The 27,117-nt window shown below is 38.5% G+C and overlaps 5 protein-coding genes across 7 annotated transcripts; 3 read left to right on the top strand and 2 right to left on the bottom strand.

Annotated features, from left to right (window-relative positions):
* Positions 1–131: 131 nt before the first annotated feature.
* Positions 132–7,337, bottom strand: LOC112195783 (protein GLE1). 2 transcript variants are annotated; one of them, XM_024335978.2, is made up of 15 exons: positions 6,815–7,337; positions 6,492–6,659; positions 6,243–6,404; positions 5,858–5,978; positions 5,252–5,400; positions 4,785–4,947; positions 4,063–4,255; positions 3,831–3,940; positions 3,389–3,459; positions 2,759–2,840; positions 2,429–2,503; positions 2,177–2,254; positions 925–1,059; positions 693–809; positions 132–605 (listed from the first exon to the last, which is right to left on the bottom strand). In XM_024335978.2, the coding sequence occupies exons 1-15, from the start codon at positions 6,820–6,822 to the stop codon at positions 384–386; spliced, it is 1,854 nt and encodes a 617-aa protein (XP_024191746.1). In that variant the 5' UTR covers positions 6,823–7,337; the 3' UTR covers positions 132–383. The 2 variants fall into 2 exon arrangements, with proteins under 2 accessions (XP_024191746.1, XP_024191748.1); XM_024335980.2 differs by having other exon boundaries at positions 693–806; positions 6,815–7,333.
* A 5,605-nt stretch (positions 7,338–12,942) lies between these two features.
* On the top strand, positions 12,943–16,297 carry LOC112195784 (glycosyl hydrolase 5 family protein). The gene is made up of 4 exons (XM_024335981.2): positions 12,943–13,381; positions 14,487–14,734; positions 14,958–15,478; positions 15,604–16,297. Exons 1-4 carry the CDS (start codon positions 12,992–12,994, stop codon positions 16,077–16,079), a joined length of 1,635 nt encoding a protein of 544 aa, XP_024191749.1. The 5' UTR covers positions 12,943–12,991; the 3' UTR covers positions 16,080–16,297.
* Positions 16,298–16,388: 91 nt separating this feature from the next.
* Positions 16,389–17,986, bottom strand: LOC112195785 (cytochrome P450 86B1). Its single transcript, XM_024335983.2, has one exon. It carries the CDS (start codon positions 17,949–17,951, stop codon positions 16,389–16,391), a length of 1,563 nt encoding a protein of 520 aa, XP_024191751.1. The 5' UTR covers positions 17,952–17,986.
* Positions 17,987–21,365: 3,379 nt separating this feature from the next.
* On the top strand, positions 21,366–24,768 carry LOC112195782 (protein SIEVE ELEMENT OCCLUSION C). Of its 2 annotated transcripts, none has more exons than XM_024335976.2 (7): positions 21,366–21,762; positions 22,037–22,123; positions 22,200–22,643; positions 22,769–22,880; positions 22,996–23,126; positions 23,380–23,868; positions 23,977–24,768. In XM_024335976.2, the coding sequence occupies exons 1-7, from the start codon at positions 21,592–21,594 to the stop codon at positions 24,589–24,591; spliced, it is 2,049 nt and encodes a 682-aa protein (XP_024191744.1). In that variant the 5' UTR covers positions 21,366–21,591; the 3' UTR covers positions 24,592–24,768. The 2 variants fall into 2 exon arrangements, with proteins under 2 accessions (XP_024191744.1, XP_024191745.1); XM_024335977.2 differs by having other exon boundaries at positions 21,368–21,762; positions 22,999–23,126.
* A 1,778-nt stretch (positions 24,769–26,546) lies between these two features.
* LOC112199622 lies at positions 26,547–27,080 on the top strand. Its single transcript, XM_024340604.1, has one exon. The coding sequence runs from the start codon at positions 26,547–26,549 to the stop codon at positions 27,078–27,080; it is 534 nt and encodes a 177-aa protein (XP_024196372.1).
* The last annotated feature ends 37 nt before the right edge of the window (positions 27,081–27,117 follow it).

The following is a 27,117-nucleotide window of genomic DNA, read 5'->3' as shown; positions in this document are numbered from 1 at the left end:
AAACCATTTGACGTTTGAAGAATGAGCTTACTAAAAATCGATATTCTTGTTCAACCGAAGAAGAGAAACATGAGAGTAAACATGCACGATCAGAAATTAACTTCAGCTAAGATCGCCAAGGAAACTTTGCATATGATGGGATCTTTGGCTTGGTTCATTCCATTAAAATTTTTTGTTCAAATCCGGACTGGACTGCAGCTTGATTTTGCTTAACCATTTCATCCATGATCCCTCCCAAGTCAAGTGGCAGCAAATTATGCACGTCATTTCTGAAATTCACGTATTCCATTCACCGGGGATAAATACCAAATCATACAAATACAGAGCGTGACCGAAAACCAAACTGACACGTTCTCTGAAAGCAATACTGTTGGTAATCTAGTTTACGGCACAGAAAGATCTGATTGCAAATTGCTCTTCAATTGCCTTCCCTCAGGCTCACGAAGGAATTCCCTGTCCTTTATGTAGGAGTCAATTTCTACAATAACTGGGCTTAGCTGTGAATCTCCTTGTTCTTTTAGTGCATTCAAGAAGTTGTCTGCAACCATGTTCAACAACTTCACGAATTGATTTCTATACTTTCTGAAGAGAGAATAACCCGCCATCTGTTAAAACATTCAATGTATTAGGTCATAGCATTTTCTCCTATTTTGTTTTTTTTTACAGTACGTGAACTTTCCGTAACAACTTACACGTAGGAATGCTGCAAGTGCAACGGCAGTATATCTGTTCGCAGGAAGAGCATTCACAAACCTTGCAAGCCATGCCCAACCTTCTTTCAGGCCATGTACATTATCGATCTCCGTCTGCTAAAACAGTTCAAGTAAGATGCTTAGCGCATACCAGCAAACTAGATCGTATTAACCATAACTAACAATTGCTAGAATACATTTCAAAACTTAAGCATGAATCGTATGGACAAACCTGAACAAGTGCCCCATATAGCTTCATATAAGATTCTAATCGTGTCAAATAACTGTCAACGCTCTCAATCTTTCCTTCATCATCTTCTTGGAATCCAAGAGCTTTATAATAAGCCTCATTTGATCCAAATGCTGACTGCAGTAGTTAAAAATTCATAATCCGTAAGAGTATCCACAAAAAGAACATAAAAAAAAAAAGTGTCAATGTCCAAAATCTATGGCCAGCAACGTTGTCAACTCCACAGCATGCCATGGTCACCTATTAATGTTCCCTCCTAGCAGCAAATAAGTTCATACAATACAGCCATCACTAGACTCTTTCGCATTAATTATTAGCTACTCAGAAGTTGGAATTCATCTTCTAATCAAAACAAGAACTAGGATATAGAAGTGTCTTTTAAGGTTGAACGTTGAAACATGATGCAGATAATAATCTTAATTGGCGAAGTGAATAATCTGCACCACATATCTCTGGTTGTAAGACCTTTTTAACATCTAATGCTAGGTCCAAAGAGCAATTATGATTGCTAAAGTATTGAAAATGCAAGGAATTCCGTTCATAACTGCCAAACACATCAACTCAACCACAATAGGGAAGATTCTGATGCCAACCTCGACCACAGCACCATGTCTGCAGCATTATATATGCAATGACATGTTGCCAATGTTGATGTGATGAAGGCTAGCAGCAGTGTCTCCTAGAGAAAAGAAAGGAACGAAAAAAGGGTCAAATCAAAGCTTTATTTTGGTTATTTTATTCCTCTTCCTCCTCAAATTCAATAAAAATCATTGCAAAGTCAAAAAAAGTAATAGTAATAATAATCTCAAAGAGCGTTTGATCTTTTCTGAACAAACAACTTGAGAAGGTAAACAGGAGAAAGTGAGAATCTGCAGGTTGCAGATTAACAATCATGAACTTTTAAACAATCAATCCATGGATTGAACACCAGTTCAGCATCTCTACTCCTTATTGTGTGACTTTGACATAAAAATAGGTATATATGTCTCCTGTAAATAAGATCTAAATTATACTAGACTTAATCTTTGCTAAAAGTTTTCACATCTCCTCTTCATAATCAAAACCAACCAAGAGTGGATAAGGTTCCATGGTTTGTATCAAATTGATAACAAATCAAAAGAGAACTTTTCTATACACCCACTTATTGATCAACTAAATGGGACTAAGGATCAAATAGAGAGGCAAAAGACAATTAAAAGACTTATGTCAATTAAGACTTAAGAGATTCACTTACCCGTGAGTAGTGCTTTGGAACTGTATAGATGCAAGCTTTGTGTAACTCAGCAAGGATAAGGTCCATTGCATGTGGAACCTGATTCACATATACAAAAATGTAGCATGATCTATGTTAAATGGTACAAATAATATCATTACGGAAATACATTTGAACCATAAGGACATCATCTACATAAATGTCCACATGCAAACACATGAAAAGAGATGGTAATCTCTTTCATTAACAACGTGCTCTATCATCAAGTTGTACCTTTGAAGTAATGCGAACAATGACGAATGCTTGTGCAAATGCAGGATTCCCCGGGCGTTTACAGTTGGAGACGACCTGTAATATCCAAATAATCAACCATTCAGCATAGTTTTAACATTAGTACCTGTCCTATTAGAGGAAGTGGAATGTCAAAAAAGCATGATAACAGCATGATATCCAAACAAAAGTGGAGCATTCTGATACTATAAATAGAAAACTATAGATTTCATGTACAGGAATCTGTACAAATCCTGGACATTGTACCCCAATACACATGTAATTAAGGAACGAGAAATGGGCGTGTTTTGCAGGTCAAACAATTGACATTACCTTCTTTGCCAATGCTGCAGTTTTGATAGATTGCGGGCAACGTGCATCGCAAAAGATCTTGAGTAGATCATATTCTTTTTGTCTGCAAAAAGTACATTACTTACATCTTCAAAATAATTTTTCTCGTAGCATTAAGAGTAAGAGCTTCAACTTTATACAACTAAAGTATCTTGATCATATTGATATGGCTTAGTTTTATGATAACAGTATCAGAGTTACAGTTCTTTTTTAAGAAAAAGAAATGGTACATGGGAAATATTATTGTAGTGAACTAAGAGAGTATGGCTATAAAGGACATGATGGAAAACCAGGGTTTAGTTTTGGACATGGCTTTAATGATGGAAAAACATAGTACAAAATGAAGTTGAAAGGAGTAGGTGATTGGCCTACAAAAATCCTAACTAATAGCAAACTTCATGCAAGACCAGAAATATCATCCTGTCAGTCTTCTACTTAAATGAGCAAAACAGAGAAAATTTTTCAAGCCATAATGCATGTACCAAACCCACTATGAAAGCAACTAGATGGCACATGTGCAGAAATTCAATACAGTAAGTAGTATTACAGAACAAAGCAAAGCATTAAAAGAATGTCAACCAGCAACATTATGTAATTGCGCATCCAGCTCACCTGACATTTTCTGTTGTTCCTGTAATTTGTTGGATCAACTTAGCAATTTGCCTCTCGTACTTCCCAAAATTCTAAAATAAAATAAAATAAATAAATAAATAAAAACATGACATGAAAAACTAGCATAAAAGTAGAGATTAAAATATAAAAGAGAAGATTAGAATAACTGGCGTGCAACAATTCCATAATGATATTATAATAAAAATCATCAAAAACAGGAAACGGTATGAAAAGAAAAATATTTAAGATGCAGAGAATGCATTTAGGAAAAGGAATCCACAACGATATGCATTCTAATAGCAAGCTCCAGAAATAGTAATTCAAACATATATTAACCCTAATTGGTAGTTGTAAACAACTAGTGAAAAGAACAGCACCAATCCTTGATTCAAAAACTAATACAATAAAGCCTTCAGAGGTTAAAGTTAGTGTGCCAGCAGACCTCGTTGGAACTTGATCTTAGTGCCTGGACTTCTTCATCCAACTGTTTTAACTTTTGTAGTCTCCTCTGCTCTAAATTTAAAGCACTTTCAGCTGCCCTGATTTTGTTAGCTGCCATCAGATAACCAAGTTCATGCCTTAGATGATGGAACATTTTCTTCAATGAACAACTGAAAATGCAATGATGAAACAAAGGTTTAAGAGAGTTTCTCTTTCCCATTTATGAGGAATACCTCCTGCTGCTGGCTTATTTACTTGAGGTCCACCGGATTGAGCATTAGAAGTTCCCAAATTGGCATCAGTATCAGGCCTCTTTGAGGCTTCAGAAGCTTTTTTTGCTGCAGCTTCATTAGCTGCTCTTCTCTGAGCTTCCAAAGCAGCTCTTTTTGCTTCCTCAGCTCTTTTTGCTTCCTCAACTCTTTTTGCCTGCACTTATAATACTATCTTATTAGTAATTAGTAATTGTGTAAGACTGCTTAAAGATCCAGTATATACACCAGAGCTCTTTTATGGAAAACAATATATATACGGGACAGAGGTACCAAGGACAACATGGCAAGATGTCTGGCAAACCAGTTATGGCTATGGGAAGACGGGATGAATGGAATAGCTGATGCAGACGAACGGAATAGCTAACTGGAATTTAACTGAGATAGGTCAGTTGCATTCAGAGGAATGCTTTTCTAGCACAAATGTGGGATTTGAGGAAATTGGTGTGGAACACTAGATACCAACCAAGTACCCTAAAGTTCATTTCTTTTCTTTGCCCTAAAGTTTACGGAACAGCTTTTACTTGAATTGCAACTCTGAGACTGAAAACAAAAAAAAAATATCTGTGCAACACATCAAAGAGGACAGGTAAAGACATAACATAACAGGGCAGAATTGAATACACAATATCATAAAATTAACCAAGAAAGTAATTATGGTATAGATAAAGAATAAGCCAAAAGACCTCAGCTTCTGCTTTAGCTCGTTCTTGTCGAAGCTTTTCTTCAGCTTCCTTTCGTTTAGCATCTTCATAAGCTGCATCAATTCTTATTTTTCTTTCTTCTATTTGAGATCTGACTTCAAGGTCTCGCTGGACAACAGTTAAGTGATTATCAAGTGCTTCCGCTCTACAGGGTATTACAAGGAATTGTTAAAACTGTTTCCTTGAATATCTATGGATTTAACTAGTAAAAAGGAAAAAACAAGGATGGAGAGATTACTGGGAACCAAGAAATAATAAAAGAGCATTAAATAAGGAATTTCAGATTTAATGTTGTCTTTAATATTTTATTTTAATAGTAAGGTTTTCTTAAATGGAATCAGAAAGCTTAGGTAATTAAGACATGATTACACTTATGTCAGATTAAACAATAGGAACAAATTGTCATGAACAGTACTTTTGGGAGAAAAAATTGAAACATGCAATCTTACATCTTGCGTTGATATTGAGTGTCTAGTTTTCTATCCATTTCAGATCTTTCTTTTCTATATTTCTCAACTCGAACAAGTGCAGAAATAGACTTGTCAGTTTCACTCTTCAGATCTGTCTCTAATGCTGATATTTGGTTCCTAATTTCCTCCTGCAAGTCAAGCCAATCACAACTATTAATACACCAAGGATGAAAGACCACAAACACAAACCAAAATTCAAATGTATATGCTGTGCATTGACACATAATAAAGCATGAGCTTCTCTAATGTGTCTTACAAAGTCAACAAAGTAAATACTTCACTATGAACAGATTAAATGGAAATTTGTATTAATGCAGCCTCAACAAAATAGCGAAATGAACATCCTATCTCCTTACATTAGTTGTAACAAGAAGAACTTTTGGGACAGGGAGACAGAGGGTACAGGGATACCACCAGAAATGAGTAGTTATTATAATAGCACAAAGGACGAGAGTTTGTGAACATACTGAATATCATATAGCGAAATACATATATATAGTGTAGCAAACGATTCTTGAAGACTATGATACACCATAAACAAGTGAAAAATAGCAAGACGCTTAAACCACCTACATAGCTACACACCTTAACTTTGAACTGATGTTCACGGGATAGCTCGAGCAAACCACTTTCCACTAGATCAACCTTCTCCATTAGGTAAGGTTCGGCGCCAAAAGATGATTCGTCACCAGAATCATCACTGTCACTAAAAGATAGAAAGATAAAATGAACCATAAATCATACCTTTTAATAGGGGTCAGTAAAATACCTAAATTACTATAGTGAAAAGACTTCTGAAGCTAAATCTCTAATAGAAATTTAGGAAGATAAGTAAAAGATATCCAGACTATCTTCAATGACTGATCTTCAATGCTTAGCATATATGATAATAAAGATAACAAGCTACAAGTGCAAATGGGGAAGAAAAAAAGAAAGAAAAAAAACTCAAGTGCATGATTTTATTGCATACCTGAGATAGAGTTCATCAAAATTAAACCGTTTAGCAACCATGGATTTCTGATCATGAACCTCCTCATCTTCGGCGTCAATGTCGTCCATGTCATCCTCAAACACACGCATAACAAACGGGCTGCTAGAATTTCTCCCATTACTCTTCCAATTGGATATATCCCTAAATAATGCAGCAGAGACAAATCTCAGAAAAGCAAGCTCTTCAGCCATTAGTAGCAAAAGATGAATCACAAATATCCATACACACCTTGATTTATCTTTAGCAAAAGGGAGTGGGACCTTAGAACCGCTGTTGATCTTGATTTCGAGGGCATTTAGCTCCGAAACTAGATCCTCAAAGGTCCAATCAGGGTTAGGGTCAATTGCAACACTGTATACTTTTTTGGGACAACGAAGTTCCAACTTAACACCTCCCCTAAATACACAAAATCAGACCAACCCAAATCAATGAACTCACACAAGTATCATAAAGTAGGATCCTTTCAGAATAATCATATACTGATTTCAATTACCCAGAAACCAAATAATCATAAAGAATAATAATTTGCAGAAAATAAACTATGTACTTACATTGTCATTGTCTAATACACACCGATCAGTGGCTCAAGGGTGGAATAAAAACCCTGGATTAAAACCCAAAATCAGTAGCATAGAATGGTAAATCGCCGAACTTGGAATTTGAATTCTGAGACTTGAAGAGCAATTGGAATTGGATTGAGATGAATTGGTAGAAGCCGCGAATTGTTGTTTGGAATTTGAGTTAGGAATCGAAACTGAGTTCGCGCGTCCGACCCTGAGGCTGCGTTTGGAAGCTCCCCTGCTTATAAGCACAAGCACAACCCACTTTGGTGGTTTTGGTAAAGTTCCTAACAGCCCGCTTCTCGGCTTTCAAACACTGGGGCCTCATTGTTTAATGAATTTTTGAAAATACCATTGGGTGCCCTCGTGACCTTGAAGGAAAATATACCATCGGGTACCCTCATGAACTTGAAGGAACTACACGACCGGCGTCTTCTGTTCCTCTCTCTCACTCGGTGCTCTTGTTATTTGTGACCTGCATAGCATATTTGTATCTTCCTCTGAGAATGGATGATGCGAGGGAGTTACCTGGTGCAGCCTTGCTGTGTCTTTCCTTTACTCCTAAAAGATGAGAACACCCAAGGGCTATCAAGGGTAAGATTGAACACCCAAGGAGTTCTTCTACTGCTGGTAATTGATAGTTACCATGTAATTCAAGTTACTGTTGTTTGTATTTATTTTGATAATCATGCAGCTATGTTACACGTAGACATGATAATGGTAATTGTATTCTTGGCCTAGGTGACCTTGGAGTTCTTGGAACTGGAATTCCAATAGGAAAACACTGCGGCTGGTATTAATTCAGAGTCATTGGGAGATCAAGCGGAATACTAAGCAACGCAACAAGTTATATTATCTAAGAAACTTGAAATGTATGAAAGCGATAACAATGTTCCTTACATTCAGTATTTGATAAATTGATGTACAAAGATTGATCATGGTTTGCATTCAATTGATTTCCAATTGATTATTATTGTGCATTAGGTAAAATGAACTAAAAAACTAGAATTCGGTTGTCCAAAATTAAATCACACCATAATCAAAATTAAAACCTTGAACTACATTATATTACCAAACAATTAAGGCAAAAAATTATTTCATGTCTACATCAGTCATTCTACAAATTCACAGCACTTTTAGTTTTGAGTTTACCAAACACTTTGCCACTGACCCGTTGTTTTTAGCACTCACAACACTTATAAAAATTCAGTTTACCAAACAATCACCTACTTTGCTTTTCAGCCACTTATTCTTATAAATAAGCAAAAACTAGTTTCTTAAAAGCACAGTCATACCAAACACACCCATAATATGACCCTAGTGGCGTTGGATTTACGACCGTTGTCGTTGGGTCAACTGCTATCAGTTTTTTTTTTTTTTTTTTTTGCTATATAGCTCTTGGCCTGAGACAGGGCCAATTGGTGTGATCCAATGATCAATTCTGAAAGGCCTGATCAACGATAATGCTAACTCAACATGTCAAAAGCGCTGGATTATGTCACTGGTTTCTGGTTCGTTGTTGTTGTTTGGCCTCCAAAGGACTGTTGTTTGTTGGTTCTTATTTTTGGGCGTCCTTAGTAGTTTCCAGGTTTTTGTTTCGGGTTGTTCTTTTTTGTTTTTGGGAGGGGTTTTGGTTTATGTCCCCCTCTCCCCTATTGTACATTTTTTCTTTTTTATTCAATAAACTAAAATAGAGGCATGGGCGGTGGGTTTCCGGGTGTAGTGGTCCCTTCCCCTTTACTGGGAGGGTAGAATCTCCGCGCAAAGACCGCTAACGAGGTGCTAATATTGCCTTATCCTCTATTTGTTTTATACAAAAAAAAAAAAAAAAGTCAAAATATGCAAAACCTTGTCGATGCTACTCATGCATCATAAGTTGAATAGTCATAAAGAGTGATTTTGTGAGGTATCATATTGACGAAAGGCCAAAATCTTGAATTTTTAGCTTTATAATTTTGAAAATTGTAAAAAACAATCGGGTTGATAAATATATATATATATATATATATATTTAGGGGAACAGAAAACTAATCCATTGATATAAAATCATACGACCTCACTCGGTCAAGCATGAAGGGTACAAACACCCCTCATATTACAATCATTGCTCAAGTAGTGCACTGATTGCACATAAAAATGACTACTAGCCTAGACTGCTGCGCCTTGAACACTAAGAAGCTACAACACCAAAAAAATCAGTACATCTGCCTAAGACCCTCATGGTGTACATCAGTACTGATCTTTGGGCACATTGTAACGTCCTAGAGAAACAAGGTATAAAAGGCCAAGGCCTACTGCACCCACCCGTAAAAGAGGGAGCCTTATTAGACAAAAAGAAATAACAAAAAAAATGAAGTTGGGCCCCAAGCAAAGCCCAGACCCAAAAACACTCAAACCCTAGCCAACTCCAAGCTGCAGCAGCCACCACGCCTCCACCACTGTTACAAGACTCTGGCCACCGCCACGAGTAGCCGTTGGCCACCATCCACTCCTCCATTATCGCCAGCACGCCGACAAGAAGCACCACCTCCCCCAAAACACCTTCTCCTCGCATGATTCTAAAGCACCCATATCAGATCGGAGAACTTCGATCCAAAAGAGCCCGTCAAAACCCCACCTCACACTATCCTGCCAGCCATCGCCAATCAAGGGACAGAATGTCGGTACCACCAGACTACTCCCACCACAGCCTCTAAGCTATCAGAAGACGCAGGACCACCACAAGGCTTGCAAGCTCATCAAGGTTCGAGCCACGCCACTGCAGCAAGAGGCTGAGAAACGGCCATCAAAAAAGGTCCCCGCCCGGCTGCACTCACCGCTCACCGACAAGGCTAAAAGCCTGGCACGGCACGTAGGGATGACAAAAATCCCCAGCGGGGCGGAGCTCCATTGGATACCCGCCCCTAATGGGGGGAGAATTCGGGGACAAATGGGAAATGGGGATGGGGATCCCCAATCCCCGCTATCTAAGATTGGGGATGGGGTGGGGATGGTATTGTGATCCCCATCCCCAAACCCGCCCCAATAATATATACATATATTTAACTTATATATATATATTTTTTAAATTTATTTTTTATAATATAAATCACAAATATATACATTTACTACTTTACTTTAATAGCTACCCTTTTACTTTAATGGTGTTTTGACTTTTGCACTCACTGAATTATGATTTATGAATTTAATCATATTTTAAATTTATTTGTTGTAGATTTTGAATTTATAAAAGGCAATATGAGAAAAAATTATTTTATTTATTAAATTCTTATTGGGGATTTGGGGCGGGTTTGGAGGTTTAGTCCCCAATGGGGATGGGGACGGGGAATCTCCAATATATTTTTATTGGGGATTGGGGCGGGGACAGTTTTGACCCCGGGGATGGGGATGGTATTGTGATCCCCATCCCTAACCCGCCCCCATTGCCATCCCTAACGGCACGGGAGCCGCCGGACAAGAGCCTCCAAGCTTACCCAAAGAAACCCTAGCCGCCCTCTTCTTGAGAGAGAGAGAATCGGTTTGAAATATTTGTATTTCATTAGTACAAGAAATGCTTAAAAATCATGATTTGAGAATAGAAAATTTTCGGTGAAAAAATAAAATTTTGCGATTTGGCACCGAGTATTATAACCCACGATTTTGGATAAAAAATGGGCATATGGACCAACAAAGATTTCTGGTGAAAAAAAAAAAAAAAAAAAAAAAAACCATGTTTGGATTCCATGGTTAGACCTTCATATGCTCGCTTGCTTTTGGCCAAATCCACCGAGGTTCACAACAAATAGCTTCTTCAGTTGCATAAGACCTATCCATTTGTGGGAACCTCATGGCTAATGCTAGCCCTAATATATCTCAATAGTATCTTATTTTGGATTGCCTTTGTCTTTTTGGGTCAAAGATAAACTAATTTTTACCAACGATTGAGGTTTTTGTCAATAAATTGTGTTGCAATTTTTTTTTTTTTTCGGGAAAGTACCACAAAAAATTCTTTGCTTTCTTGATCCTCTTAAGCTCTCCTACATAAGATGATGGAGCTACGTAAGTGGTCGTAATTAAGTTGAAATAGATTGAATGTTTGCCGGGGTGCTAAGGAAGATGGTGTAATACGGAATGATTGTACTCGCAAGACAATTAGAGCACCGGAAGAAAGGATTGACATTTGATCGATTCGTGCAAAGCATGCATCTCGTCCCAATAAAACTTGATTTGCAATCTCTTTCTTCCTCTGGACGGTCTACTTTTAACGTTGAAGTATAGAATTCATCTGATATCTTGGAAGGAACAGCTAGCATGGAGCATGACATAATATGGATTGCCTTGTAAGTGTGTCCAAGTCCAAAAAAGTCTAAAGCAGTAGCATATATCTCATTCCTCTTTGTCTTAGCTTAATTTGTTTGCTACTTTGCTCATATTACGTGACCACTCTATAACTTGGCGTGTTTACAACATCATCACAAGAAACATGCTCGATCGCAAATGGCCAAATGCAGCAAGAGGGACAATATGAAATTCTTTGTCGACTCAACTACTCCATTTATCTGCCTACATTATATTATCTTACTATTATTGCTTAGTTCCACGAAACCTTTATATTACTTGTTACTGGTAAACTGCTGCTGTCTTTACTTTAGCAGTGAAACCTAATTAACCAGACCTTAAAAATAAATTAATGAAGAAGTTTGATAAACATGAAAACAAATCAATGTAATTCTTCTTAGCGTCATTTGATGAACTAATTCTTGCATCTCCACATGTAGTATAATTTTTTATAAAATTGCTCGACTTTAACGGAAAATTACATGGTAGAGATATAAAAAAGAATAATGAAATATGAGTTTATGTACCAAAGTTAACATAAATTTTAGATGGTGTTTCCGAGTTCTCTCATTTGTAAAACCTAAACATTATAAGTGTGTACATTTTTGTGTTGGGACTGTCTAGAGGAGAGACCCCAATCCGGCAGTAATCGATGAGAGCAACAACCACCATAACTTGTCGATAGCCAGGGACATTGCTAACACTAAAGAACTATGTGGAAGTGACGCAGTCGGAAAGATCACCTAGGTTTACAAGCAATAAACCTAAAACAAGAGGTTCTGGAATCCACCAGAGATAAAAGAGATAAATCTTTATTTGATTGAAAATATGATAAAAGATAGTTTTGCAACCGTTTAAGGTTGCTTTTATATGAGAAAAGAAACCCTAGGGCGACTAACAATGAAACCCTAAAATTCACGGGTAAAAATAAAACAAACCCAAAATAAACTAAGAAACCGAAATTTCGAGAAAACAGTAAATTGCAGTTTTGAGGCCCTAAACGACCCCGAAAGGCCGAAAAAGCCCACACATCATGGCATAGCCACAAGTTTTGTTTCTGGCGCGATTCCCTTTTCGGAAAGCTATGGCGCGCCCCAATCGGACACCGAGCTCATTCGTGGCTACTAGTACCTTTTCATTTTCCTCCTTTTGCACGATCAAACTACTCCTCGAATCGGGCTGCCATCCGTTCTGCATCAGGAAGCATCGATGACTAGACGGTGCTAAACTTGTTGATTGGAGTCAACGTTGAAGACAAAGGCCGTAGCCACGGTGCTAAAAAACCATAATATCTGTATTTTCAAAAGTTTACAATCATGTAAATTATTTTGTATACGTCATCGTGATTTTACTTAAAATATATCTATTAAAAATTAATGAAGTGATAGTCATCACATAAAAATAAAAATAAAAACTTTATATCTAGCAAAACATTTGTCAATCCAACATTTCCACCAAGTTTTGGTGGATTCCTTCAAAACGCCACTAAAATTGGTATCTCTTAATCAAATGTTGTATTATAAAAATCTCTTTTATGATGTCACTCAGTGACTCAGATACACTCACCAAAATGGCACTACAGAAAATAAAGAGAGAACTTTTCCTTTGTTATAAGAAACCCTTGAAATCCTTAATCTTCCATTGTTAGAGCTAGGAAAATGATATTCCCCATGCTATAGACATTTCTATTTCTGTAAATACCAAATAGCAAGCATTGCAATTTTGTATTATTGTACCTGAAACTGCACATGACTCATCACTTTGGTGGGCCTTCTTTGATCACACTTCTATATAACCAAGATCAACTTCATTCGTAGTCTCCCCCCCTCTATCCGAAAACCCCCCAACAAAATGGGCACGATGACTCTCCTCTCCCTCCTCTCACTTGCCTCTCTTCTAACCGCCACCGTTGCTCTGCCGCTCTCCACCTCCTCGCGGTGGATCGTCGACGAGAACGGGCAGCGCGTGAAGCTGGCGTGCGTGAACTGGGTGGCGCATCTCGACGCCGTCGTCGCTGAAGGCCTCAGCAAGCAGCCCCTCGACGCCATCTCCAAGCGTGTCACCTCCCTCGGCTTCAACTGCGTCAGGCTGACGTGGCCGCTTTACTTGGCCACCAACGACTCCCTCGCCGCCGTCACTGTTCGTCAGTCGTTTCAGAGTCTCGGGCTGCAGGAATCCATTGCTGGGGTTCAGGCCAACAACCCCGCCCTCATCGATCTTCCGCTGTTAAAAGCTTTCCAGGTAAAATGGATCGAAATGAAAACTGTACATACAAGAACTTCAGTATTTTACATTTTCATTTCTTATTATTATTATTATTTTTTCTGCTGAATTATATATATGATATTCTGCAGTGACCTACACATGTACGTAGGATTAACTCTTTTGCAAGTTAACTCGTGCTAAGTTTTGGATTAATTAATCCAAGCTAGGCTGATTTGTTAATGGAGAGCTGTAATCAGCTACGGCATAATATCTTACCATCATTTTCTCCATTTTTAGCTTCATCCTTCAATGATTACCAGTGAGCAATTAAAAAATAAAAAATAAACATTTTGAGTGATTGATATTAATTTGATACTTAGCTATCCAGTTAGTCAATGACGTGAAGATCAATAGTAGTTTTTCTTTTTTCATGAAAAGAATTGATTATATAGCACAGTGATGAGGTATGAATATGATGGTGACCTATATAATGATGGGATCAGCTGTAGTTGCGCCTTATACGCCACCGTTATCTTTACCCTTTCACATTGAAAATCTCTACCTAGCTAGCCGTGTCTGATTTTATTTTTCACAAGGAAAATCTTTACCTACCAGTCTACCACTCTACCAGTGTCGACTGATTTTGTTTTTCATTAGTATGTCGAAGCTTGGAATGACGAGTGAGTATTGGTTTCATTTGTATTTTGTCTGCTAATATACAAGACACTGTTCAATATTTTCAAAATCAGAACTATGTTTTACACAGTTACTAGCATAAGGGACAGAAAAATACCTGCTTATATTATTTAAAGTAGGTTGATAAAGTTTGACGGTAATATAATTTCTTTGATATGTAATTATGTATAGGTGTGTAGCTCTTTTAATAATCAAGGTATTGTAATATGGAAATAATAGCTATGTTTTACGCTTATTATAGTATATGCATAATAGTAAGGAATTATATGCTAGATTTTGAATATAAAGTGAGAATCATTTTCCATATAATTGAATAGAATACGAGAAACGGGAGTAATCTTGCAATATAAGTAATTACATACTGACTAGGTCTACTTTCTTACAATAGGTTTATTGATTTAAGCAAGGGGAATTACTGATTACTGTTATTAATTTTGACCTATAGGAAGTGGTTTCTAGCCTTGGGAACAACAATGTGATGGTTATACTGGATAATCACATAAGCAAGCCTGGTTGGTGTTGCAGCAGCAATGATGACAATGGTTTCTTTGGGGACAAGTACTTTAACCCTGATCTTTGGATCAAGGGCCTTACTCAGATGGCCACGTTGTTCAAGGGCGTGTCCAATGTGGTGGGCATGAGCTTGAGGAATGAGCTGCGAGGACCCAAACAGAATGTCGAAGATTGGTACAAGTAAGTTTACTTTTGTTTCAAGTTCAACTATTGAAACAGATTCTTTCACTAGACAATTTGATATGATATGTTGTTCTATCTTGATTTAGGACCTTTGGTTAGGTGAAATCATGTCCAAACATGTGGTTTTGATTCAATTTGTCAACGTAATACGCTACATGTTTGATAAGAGAACGTTAACTCGAAACACAAGCATAATCTTTTTATGACTATGGTATTGTAGGTACATGCCGAGAGGAGCTGAGGCAGTGCACTCAGCAAACCCAGATGTGCTTGTGATTTTATCTGGCCTGAGTTATGACACAGACTTATCTTTCCTTAGCAACCAACCAGTAAAACTTACATTTTCCGGGAAACTAGTATATGAGTTGCACTGGTATGGTTTTTCAGATGGGCAGGCATGGAGGGATGGCAACCCCAACCAAGTCTGTGGGCGCGTGGCAGGTGAAGTGAAGAGAAAGGCAGGGTTTTTGCTAGATAAAGGGTTCCCATTATTTGTGAGTGAGTTTGGGGTTGACCAAAGAGGAACCAATGTGAATGACAATAGGTACTTAAACTGCTTCCTAGCTGCAGCTGCTGAACTTGATGTGGAGTTTGCTTTTTGGACTCTGGTTGGAAGTTATTATTTCAGGAGTGGGGTGGTCGGCATGAATGAGTATTATGGGCTGTTGAACTGGAATTGGGGTGAAATCCGTAATTCAAGTTTGCTGCAGCGACTCTCCGTCCTCCAATCTCCTTTCCAAGGTAGTGTTCCAGTTCTTCTGTAAATATAACATGTTCCACCGCTTGATTTAGGACTGCACATTAGGATTCAAATTGACAGTGCTGTTAAGATGGCAAGCTCAAGATTATGTATATGTTGTTTGCAGGGCCAGGTATATCTCAATCCAGGAAGCATAAGATTATTTTGCATCCATCCACAGGCCTTTGCCTTCTCAAAGTTGGATTCATGGGGCCATTGAAGTTGGGTCCATGCTCTCAGTCTGGAGCCTGGGGCTATTCATCCAGGAAGGTCCTAGCGCTTAAAGGAACATATTTCTGCATACAAGCTGATCAACTAGGGCGGCCAGCAACAGTTGGGATAATTTGTACAGACACTAATTCTCAATGGGACACCATCTCAGATTCTAAATTACACCTTCAGTCTACGACCCCCGACGGCTCTGCAGTTTGCCTAGATGTAGACTCCAGTAACACCATCGTCACAAATTCCTGCAAATGCTTAAGCAAAGATAGTTCGTGTGACCCCGGAAGCCAATGGTTCAGTCTTGTTGATAGCACGATAACTTCCAAGCCTACAAGTCCCATTCTCCAGGTCAACTCTGTCTTGGATATGCTTGGATGAATATCGTATGAAGTTTAGATAAAGAATTTGGTCATACATATCAAAAATAGTAAAATTTGTAAAGAAATAAGTTATTTGTCAAGGCAGTTTAAGAAATCAGATACTAACTTGGGTTGATCTGTAAAAATGATGTAATTATCAGTTAAATGTAAAAATGATGTGCTGCTAGCCTGCTAAGATTATTTGGAATGGTAATGATGCTACATTCATTGATTTAATATCCTGGGAGGATGGAACCTTCCCATTGCACAATAACATGGCACAACTTTGCTTCAAAATTATAATATAATATAAGGGTTACCTTAAACATTACACAATAGTAGTCACCAACCTAGGCTTAAGACTCACCAGCAGCCCATTCTGCATGTAAAGTGTGGTTGTCATCTTTGGAACAACATTTTGACCTTCAACAACCTTAACTTCATACCTGAGCAGAGTGGCTGCAGCCACCACTTTCATTTGCATGTAAGCAAACTTCTTCCCCAAACAAAACCTTGGACCCCCATTAAAGACAGCATATTTGAATTGATTCTCATTGACAAACTCACCATCATTGTTAATCCATCTTTCAGGCTTGAACTGCAAGCAATCCTGTCCCCAAATCGACTCCATTCGAGCCATGGAGTAGATGCAGTAGAGAACTCGAGCACCCTTTTTGACGATACTACCATCAGGAAACACATCATCTTCTACGACCTCTTTGATGTCAATTGGCACTGGTGGGTAAAGCCTTAAAGATTCTGACAACACTGCTTGTAAATAGACCATCTTCTTGAGTTCCTCCACTGTAAAAACAGTATCACCATCTGGTGATTCTTTTTCGGTACATTGGCGCTGGCCTAAAATTTCATTGATTTCTTTGAGGATTTTGTTTTCCACTTCAGGATGTTTTTGTACCAACCAAAAAAACCATGCCAATCCTACAGAGCTTGTGTCCCTTCCAGCCAAAATGAAACTTATGCAGAAATCGCTTAGAAACTTATCCGAAAAATGTTGCTTTTCACTGTCCATAAGCCTTGACAATAGATCAAAACGATCTTTTAAGCTACCGAGCCTCTTCAATTCTCCCCTTCGATCCTTCACCGTATTTTCAGCAAAATAATGCACTATTTTAGTTGCTTCCTTGAGCCTCTTTTCGAACCCAATTCCAAACAACTTCATAGGCTTCCACACAAAAGGTGGCACCATGAATCTGAACATAGTGAGCTCCGTGGCTTCTTCAAAGGCTTTCACAAAAGGACTTTGAGGCAAATCAAGCTCCAAACACCCTGAATCAGCACCAAGAGCTACCGAGCAAATGTTGTCAAAAGTAAACCGAAGAAGCACTTCATGAAGATCAATGCTACACCCTGATACTACCACTTTCTCCATCAACTTCAACAACTTCTTGTGCACCAACTCTTGCATGGAGAAAAACGAATACTCTACAAAACGACCCGAATGCATTTCTGAAGTTGCCAACCTCCTCTGCTCCTTCCACAACTCATTGTCTGCATTGAAAATTCCATCCCCAAGCAAATCATGAAACCTCTCCCTGTAATACTTGCCTTTTGGGAAGTTGCTGAACCTTGTTTTGAGCATGTACTCAATGTTTGAAGGATCAAGTGTTATGATCCCGTGGGACCCGCCGAACCATACTCCTTTGTAGTGGAATGTTCCCCCTGCTTTGATCAGAGCCATGGTAACCCAATCATAGATGGTGTGTGCATTTAGAAATATGGAGGGTGCAATCCCCAAAACTGGCCATAACATTGGACCATTTTTGTTGGTGAACCTCTGAAGCAAGCAACTAAATATGAACAGGCCCATCAAGGCAAGTGCTACATCCCAGAAATGTAGCCAGTTCAGAATCATTGCAGAGGAAAAACCCATGATTTTGGTCAGTTTTTTGTTTGCTTTTTTATTTGTGTAGGCTTGGATAGGTAAGGACGAGCTCTTTCCTATCCTACTATATTAGGAAAAGGAAAAGGAGAGTACAAAGGAGGGGGATCAAACCAAAACCTCCCAAATAAACCATTTAAAGCAAACACGTAGCTAACGAAAACGAAAGTTCGGAAGACCACGTGGTCTCTGTTTTATGTTTGCTTATTCTGCTAGACTTTGGTTTGGTTAGTGCTTGATTAGCAGGGATTAATATGAGCTGCATTGGTAAGGACTTATAATTAATTATGCCACCTGATTGTTTGACACTTTGACCTAGAAATTAAATTTGAAGATGTTGATACCTGATAAGATATTAAAAGAGATTAGTTGGAACTAGATTAGTTGGAACTTGGACAGTAATTAAGGAGATAGTTAGACGTTAGTAATAGTAATTAAGGGAATCTGGAGTTATGGACCTTTTGGATATATACTTTAAATTAAAACCGGGTCAAGGAGCGAGTATGAAAAATTAAGCAGAACATTAAGGAGTAAATGATAGTTGACAGCAGTTGGCTATTTAAACTTGGTAGAGGTTAGAAGCGCTTTTGTTAGAACCACGTATGAGTTTCCTTTGTTATTTTCTACAAGGGTATTTGGAAGTGCTTATAGGACGTGACACTGAAAATTACATGTATAAACTAATAAATCGTCTTTCTAGTTAGTCATAACACTCATGCACTTGGTCAAACAAGCTGGAGCTGGAGCCGTTGGATTTGTTCATTATCTGGGACAAATCATAAATAGTGACTAATTTAATGACTCTCGGCTTCAAATGAGCACTATAATTTTCGGCTTAATTTATGTGAATTTGTTAAAGGCTTAAAGTGCAACAAAATTTCTTTAAATCAATATATGATTGGTAAAGTGATTTCTGATAAAATAATCTGGGGTTCACATCCGAAACCAATTAACAATGGATGGAGTGGCCCAAACCGTTATAAATAGGGCTGGGCATTTTAGCCCGAAAGCCTAGAAGCCCGGCCCGACCGGTCACAACCCAGCCCATATGGTCCGGACCCTATTTTTTTTTTTTTTTTTATACAAAATGGTTATGTCCGGGCTTGAAGTATGTAAAGGCTGTATATATCATTATTAGGTATTTATCGTCTTCACTCCACGAGTCAAACACTTTTTCTCCTTCTCCTTCAGTTTTTTCTTCTTCCTCTTCCGCTTCAGTTCTAAAGAAACTGATATCCCGAAGCCTAATCCTAATCTAGCAAGAAACCTCACAATCTGAGTCCAATTTTCCAAGAACCAAAAGAATCTCAAATCTACTCACAGTGCGGTGCCAATCACGCGTGCCATGGCACACGTTGAGCCACGCCATGTTCATGTCGCCGACGGCATCAATCTCGATAGAGATAGAGGAGCTGTCCTGACCCATCGGTTTTTCTCAATGTAAAGGAAGAGCTTTGGATTTTTTCTGAGTTTTTTTTGGATTTGGGTGATGGAATTTAACTGTTCCCGTTCTTGCTGATGTTGTTTCTCTTACATTAGGACCTAAAGGTTTCTAGGTTTTCATCCTTTTTATTCATTCTTTGTCAAGCATATTGCTTTATGAAGTTGAATCATTGTTGTATAACAGAGGAAGAGTCAGACTTGGTTTCTAATTGAATCACTGTGTTGATATGTCTTCAATTGGGTAATTGAGTGGTTTTTGTTAAACAGCGACAAACGTGGCCCGTGGCCCACCATTGTACCGATACTGTCCCAACTTAACCACCTGTTAGGTGTTGGGTTTTAATCACAAAAGGCCTCGGTTCAATTGGGTGAGATCCACCCACTTATAAGTTATATTTTATTTATCACTTTTCTAATGTGGGATCTTTCCTCTCCAACACGCCCCCTCACGTGCAACCTAACTCTAGGTATGCACGTGGAATTAATTGACAAACCAATTCCCACATTGGAAATTGGGACACAAGTCTCATATTGGAGACTTGGCCAATATAACAATCCAAGGCCCACACCGGACACTTGGTAACATTCCAATCGGAATTTTCCGATGGCAATATAAGGAACCCAAATTCGGGCTGATGACAATTGGAGAGAGACCCGCTCTGATACCATGTTAAACAGCGACAAATGTGGCCCGTGGCCCACCATTGTACCGATACTGTCCCAACTTAACCACCTGTTAGGTGTTGGGTTTTAATCACAAAATGTCTCGGTTCAATTGAGTGAGATCCACCCACTTATAAGTTATATTTTATTTATCACTTTTCCAATGTGGGATCTTTCCTCTCCAACAGTTTTGCCAGAGTGTTATACTTGAAAGATTCATAATTGATAATTGACTTACATGGGCGAGTGTTATACTTGAAAGATTCATAATTGATAATTGACTTACATGGGTCATGATCTTGGGTAATTGCGTCTGGTATTGAAGCACTGACAGAGGGTCTCCGATGCCATTGATGACGGCGTCTTGACCTCCATACAGATAGCCTTTGGTTGATGCGTTGACGAAGCATTGACAGAGGAATTATTTTTTATTTTTTTTCCCCTTCCTCAAAACAAGTAAAATGGGGCCCGAGAACCTGAAAATCCGGCCCCAAAAAAAACACGCTCCTGCACATGTGGTGAATTTTCAAGTCATACACGTGGATAATATTGGGTGACGTGGAATCTGTGTGGCAGTGAGGCATGCACTCGTGGAATAATACCATGGATAAAGTAATTGGGGTTCACATCCAATACCAATTAACAATGGATGGAGTGCACTAAACCCTTATAAACTTATAGGCAATGTCTCATTTTTCCCACGTGGGATGTATAATCTCAACAATTTCATCAGTACCTGCATGCATTGATTCATTTCATTTGGTCCCTACTCTGCTGTTGAAGCATAACTTCTTCTTTTTTTTCTTCAATAAAATCTCAAAGGTTAAGGTGGCTCTTTGCCTCTCTTAACCTTTGACTTCAGCCAAAAAAAAAAAAAAGCATAACTTCAAGTTCAAATGTACGTGACTCAACCTAAGAATCACTTCAGTCACAGCAAAGAAACCGTTTTTAAACACTTCAACTTTAAGCTTGAAAAGCAATAGTAGTGCAATACTACAGTCAATTTTAGGGAAATATCAAATCAGAAAAGTGTTCCAAAATCCACATAATCAGATACGTTATAATTTGGTCTGCAGGTCTATCTTTTTTGCTACCCTTTAATTAATTACGCTTTATTTCCACTCCCCTAGCACCAAAAGCTAGAAGGTTGAAGACCCTTTTGTTTCTGAGATGTTACTTCACTCGCAACAATCCGTATACTATCTTGAACTGATCCACGGAATAATTTATCGTCTTCTTCACAACTACGATAAAGCAAAGTGCAAAAGGAGCAAACTTTAAATTTGAGTCTGGTGTACTCAAACATCTTAAATAGCAACCTTTCTCGAAAGGCGGTCTAGTGAAACTAGTTTAATTTAGGAATTGTAAACAGTGAGAGAGCTAGATTTGTCCAGGAAAATCAAGTTGGAGCATTCAATGGCTTTTCTTCTTCTTTTAAATCTTTGCATAAAGCTGATAAGCTAGCTCATAGTAGCTTACTCATGCATTACTTGTCCTTTGGTTTACCAATATCACCTTGGCCATCATGAACATGCTTGGAAGTGATCCCTTCTTGCCGCAATCCATATCATCTTTAGCAGAAGAAGTCCTGATTAAGAAGCTACTGCTCAGCCATGATCCCGATGGTCGTCATTTTGATTCTGAACTATTTCTTTGTGCAGTGGAGAACATCATGCTTTGTACTACAGCAGAAGAAGTAATTGCTCATTCGTTACACATCTGCAGTACAGTTTTGACAAGATTATTATTATTTATTTATTTTTGGGTCCCTTAGAACAAAATTGTTACTCTTAGCATATTGCTTGATTTCAAGTTTCAACACAAATAGAAATGATGAAGAGAAATACGCTGCAGATATATAGTACTTATGTACGGGTACAACAAGTACATGATGTCTGTAGTTTCCGTCTCAATTATATAGATTTATAAACTATTCCAAGCTTTTGATCCCATCAAACACTCGCTTTCAGGTTCCTGATGATGTAAATTTAGAAAAAATGGAAGTGGTTGGATTAGAAGAACCGCTCGGAAAGACCTTTGGTAAGATTTCACATGAGGTATGCAGTTCAACCTCTCTTTCTCCTTCATAGAGTTCAGATAAAATTAGTTTTGATCAATTTGCTACAATGGCAGATACTTTGCAAGTGGCCTGATCAAGAAGATCTACACACAAGGACAATGCTATTATTTGATTTGCTTGGAAGTTATAAGTGGGATGCAAAAGTGGTATTAGTACTTGCATCTTTTGTAGCAAGTTACGGTGAATTGAGGCTCCTAATGCAGCTATGCTCTAGTAACCCCTTGGCATTATCAGTCACAATGCTTAAGCAGTTGCCTGCTGACATGAGTCCTTTGAAGCCTCGATTTAAGGCCTTGAGTTTGTTAGTGAATGCAATGGTGGATGTAACGAAGTATATCATCAAGTTTGAAAAGTTACCGCTTTCACATGTGGAGTTGGATTATGAGGAAAAGAATGCTACCAAGTCTATCATCTATATAGCTGTCTACTGGATCATTAGAGGCATCTTGAGATGCGCTTCGCAAATCACAGACTCAACACTTCTGAAATCTGAGCAAGTTCATGTTCCTTCCCTTTGATCAGCCTTCATAAGAATTTTTTTTTTTTTTTGAACTGCTTTAGTTTGTTTTCCTAATCACCAAATGGTTTGCTTTATACTGATGAAAGGAATTATTTCTTGAAGTATTCAAATTCAACAATAATTGCAACATGGGAGGTCTTAAGTTTGGTGTATCGGCTGCGCAGCATTTACAGTCGCCTCAGACAGCAGGTGGAAATCTGTCATCAGCAAACAGGTAATTACTGGTCAATGTTTACAGGATGATGCACATTAATCATTTATTTGTATTCTGTGGGCATGGGACTATACTTGGCAGTTGGCACTTACCATGATAATTTTGACAAAACTAGCAGAGACAAAGCTATATTGGAAGCTGATGAATGTCTTCCAGGAAACTCAAGTGGACAACCAAGAGGTGCTTCGACTCTTATTCGCTATGAGGGATGACTTGCCACTCAAGGATTGCTCCTCACAAGCAAAGGCATGTTTTATAATATCCTACTCCATGTTCAAGATACCTTCCAATCATAAGACTATTAATAAATCGAGATGCTTAATTTGAGATGCTCAAAACTTTAAAAGTGCCTTGCTTACTGTTAGCTAGTATTCCTGATAATTCCTACTCTACTCTCTTCAACAGAACTGCATATCTAGAGTGCCAAAATGGAAACTAATTTTGACCCTTTACGATATAAGTTCAACTGGTTTACCATTTCACTTGGATCTGTTAACAGCTTGGTGTATCTGATCTGAAGGGCAAGATAGTCATACTCTTGTTTTCAAGGCCAGAGTTCCTTTCGATAGACGAAACATTATTGTTGGTTCAGCAAACACATAATCATCCTCACTACAAAAATCTGGAGGGAAGTTACAGGATCGTATGGATCCCCATTCCAGTTTCCAGTCAATGGACCACTGCTGATGCGACAATGTTTGATTTCTTATCAAGTATTTTTCCTTGGTACTCGGTAAGGAAACCCTGGCTTCTTAACTCAGCAGTGGTGGCATTTATTAAAGAAGCATGGAACTACAAAAAGGAGCCGGTCGTGGTTGTGTTGGATTCACAAGGGAATGTCACAAACAAAAATGTACTTGACATGTTACTTATCTGGGGTGTCATTGCATACCCATTTTCAGCATCAAGAGAAAACGAACTTTGGCAAGAGCAGAACTGGACCTTGCAATTTATGGTTGATGCCATTGACCCCTGTTTGACCAAGTGGGTATGATTCTTAACTATGAAGCCTCATTGTTCTTTCATATATACTCGGGGTCAATTTTTTTATTTTTTTTTGGGTGTTCCTAAGCTGATAAGATTGCACTGATTTCAGGTAGAAGAAGATAGAAATATTTGCATCTATGGAAGCAATAACATAGATTGGATCCTAGAATTCACTGGTAAGATGGAGATTATAAAAAGTGCAGGAGTAAAACTTGAGATGGTGTATGTTGGCAAGAGGAACTCAAGTCAACAAACGAGGAACATTTTAACCAGGGTTGATCATAAACAATTAAGCAGTGTATTTTCTTTTATAAAATCTCAATTGTTCTGGCTTAGGCTGCAAAGTATAAGAAGATCAAAACTCCTACTAGGAAAGCCGGAAACTACTGACCATGTTCTAGATGAGGTGTCAGCACTGCTAGATATGGATGGCAATGACACGAACTGGGCAGTAATAGGGAGAGGATCTAATTCCATGGATATGGTAAGACTTAAAGGGCCAGAGCTTATGGAATGCCTTGACATGTTTCCCAAATGGGGTGGAAGTGTTGCAGAGTTGGGGTTCTTGAGTGCACTTAGAAATTCCCTTGAACCATCTTTTCGTTCTGGACCTTGTGGTCATGACTATGATGTCACTGTCTCTAGTGAAGAACCAGCACTCCAAGGAATGATAGTTTGTGGCAAGTGTAAGCACCCCATGAAGAAGTTCGTTATCTATAAATGATGTAATTGCTCCAAATACTGCTATTGCGCGCCTTTCTTTCAGATATTAATGATTTACTAACTATTAATGAAATACACTAAAATCATGGTGTCATTTTATTTTATTTTTCTACTGTGCCCTAATACATGTTGCACAGAAATTGCCCATAAGTATAACATTCTAGATAAATTTCTCAACAAGTTTAGACCATCTCTCAATTTTCTAATAGAGACGCTTTTTCTGAACATTTAGAGTGCATGAGGGGAAGTGATATTCATATCCCTAAGTTTTGGTTTAGTTATCGAGCTGTGGCGATTGACCTCGTTAGCAACAAACTGTTCAAGCCTAATCCCACATCTTGCAATTTATAGAGGTTACTTTTCGTGACTTAAAAGAGTTAAAGGGGGCAAGGTGTACGTAATAGCCGTTAAGCTAATCCTAAATTTTGTTCGACTTCTTGTGCCTTTGGGGACTTTACGAGGAATGCCATGATGTCCTAAATTAACCCAAGATACCACTGTTAGAGCAAGTCCACCGGTTGCTTCTTGACTGGTCACCAGCTAGAAAAAGCTGAGGTGGTGACCATGAAAGAAAAAAAGAAGCTCCCACCGGCCAATTTGTAACCACTCAAACCGAGGAGTTTCGTGACCCAGGCCAAGAGAAAGGGCAAGACCATGACAAAGTTCTTGACCCAGCAAAACCCGTTGCCAGCTCAGCCCAAGCCCAATCGTGGGCCACAGCAAGCTAACATCAGTCGATGCAGAGAGACTGGACGCGTTTTGTTGGCGCGTCTGAACAAGTCTTTGTCGTCTAGTGGAAGATGTGAATTCTTGACGCGCTGTACGTGGCCTTGCACATGGTATCCTACAGTTTGCTACTCTTTCAATTTGAAACCAACGTCATGACCGTTGGTCTCTATATCCAATCTTAATCAACGGCATGTAATTAATAAGAAGAGCATATAATTAATAAGAGATGCAACAGTAATAAGACAACAATAAACGGTAAGAAAAGAAATAAACTTGTGATAACTATAAGAGCAAGTTCACCCGTTGGGTCACCAGGTCACGGTCACCAGGGCAGGAAACTATTCACTGCCACTGGATCTTTACTTCCACCCATTGGGTCAGGGTCACCAGTCAGTTACTGTTCATCGAATATTTTATAAATTTTTTTTTGGAAAATGAGAAATGTATGATGTAAATAAATAGTATTGATAAACAATTTGCAAATGCAACCAAAGAAAATTTTATTGGTAGACAAATTATATGTCCACCGACACTCTTTTTTTGTCTTTTTTTTTTTTTTTACTCCATCGATTGTTTTATCATATATACACTACCGACAAAGTTTTTGAAAAGTGTGAAAATATTTAAAACTCCATCGACACTTTTATCATGTACACCACCGACAAAGTTTTTGAAAAGTGTGAAAATATTTAAAACTTCACCGACACTTTTATCATGTACACCACCGACAAAGTTTTTGAAAAGTGTGAAAATATTTAAAACTCCACCGACACTTTTATCATGTACACCACCGACAAAGTTTTTGAAAAGTGTGAAAATATTTAAAACTCCACCGACACTTTTATCATGTACACCACCGACAAAGTTTTTGAAAAGTTTGAACAAATTTTAAAATCCACCGACACTTTTATCACATGCACACAACCGACAAGTTTTTTGAAAAGTGTGAACAAATTTTAAAATCCACCGACACTTTTATCACATGCACACCACCGACAAGTTTTTTGAAATGATTGAGTGATAACCCACCGACACTTTTATCACATGCACACCACCGACAAGTTTTTTGAAATGAGTGAGTGATAACCCACCGACACTTTTTTGTGTGGAAAATTTCAATAAATAGACATGATGTTTTCACTACATACACACACCATCCGAGCTTAACAAAACTTCACCCTTTTCATATCTCTAGCATTACATATTTCCTAAATTCCCCTCGTTGCAATGAACAATTTGTGGGATCAAATTCGACGGTCTCAGGATGAGGATGATGAAGAGATGATGGCCACTAACGCCATTGTCATGCCTGCAGTCGCTCAAGAATCTGAAAACCAACACCGAGGGGGCGGTTCTCATCCGGGTCGTGCACCAAATGAGGAACGATTTAGAGAAGAAAGGGGCAAAGGTATGTTGGCCGACTACTTTGTCGATCGGCCAGTGTTCAAAGATGCGGAGTTCCGAACACGTTACAGGATGAGTCTCAATCTCTTCCAGCGTATATCTACTGACCTTTGCCAGTATGATCGTTACTTTGTTCAAAGGTCAGATGCTACTGGCAAAGTCGGACTGCTTCCGGAGCAGAAGATGACAGCTGCCTTGCGAATGCTTGCGTACGGTGCAGGGGCAAATCAATGTGCTGAGTATTGTAGGATGGCGAAATCCACCTCCGTTGCAGCCATTCAGCACTTCACACGAGGAATTGTTGATCTTTACTCAACAAAATACCTCCGCGCTCCAACTGCAGCCGACCTCAGATGACTTCTTACCAAAGCTGAGAGGAGAGGTTTTCCAGGAA

The sequence above is a fragment of the Rosa chinensis genome, chromosome 4, assembly GCF_002994745.2.
Source record: "Rosa chinensis cultivar Old Blush chromosome 4, RchiOBHm-V2, whole genome shotgun sequence".
Taxonomy (NCBI): domain Eukaryota; kingdom Viridiplantae; phylum Streptophyta; class Magnoliopsida; order Rosales; family Rosaceae; genus Rosa; species Rosa chinensis.
This window is presented reverse-complemented; position numbering and strand designations above follow the sequence as displayed.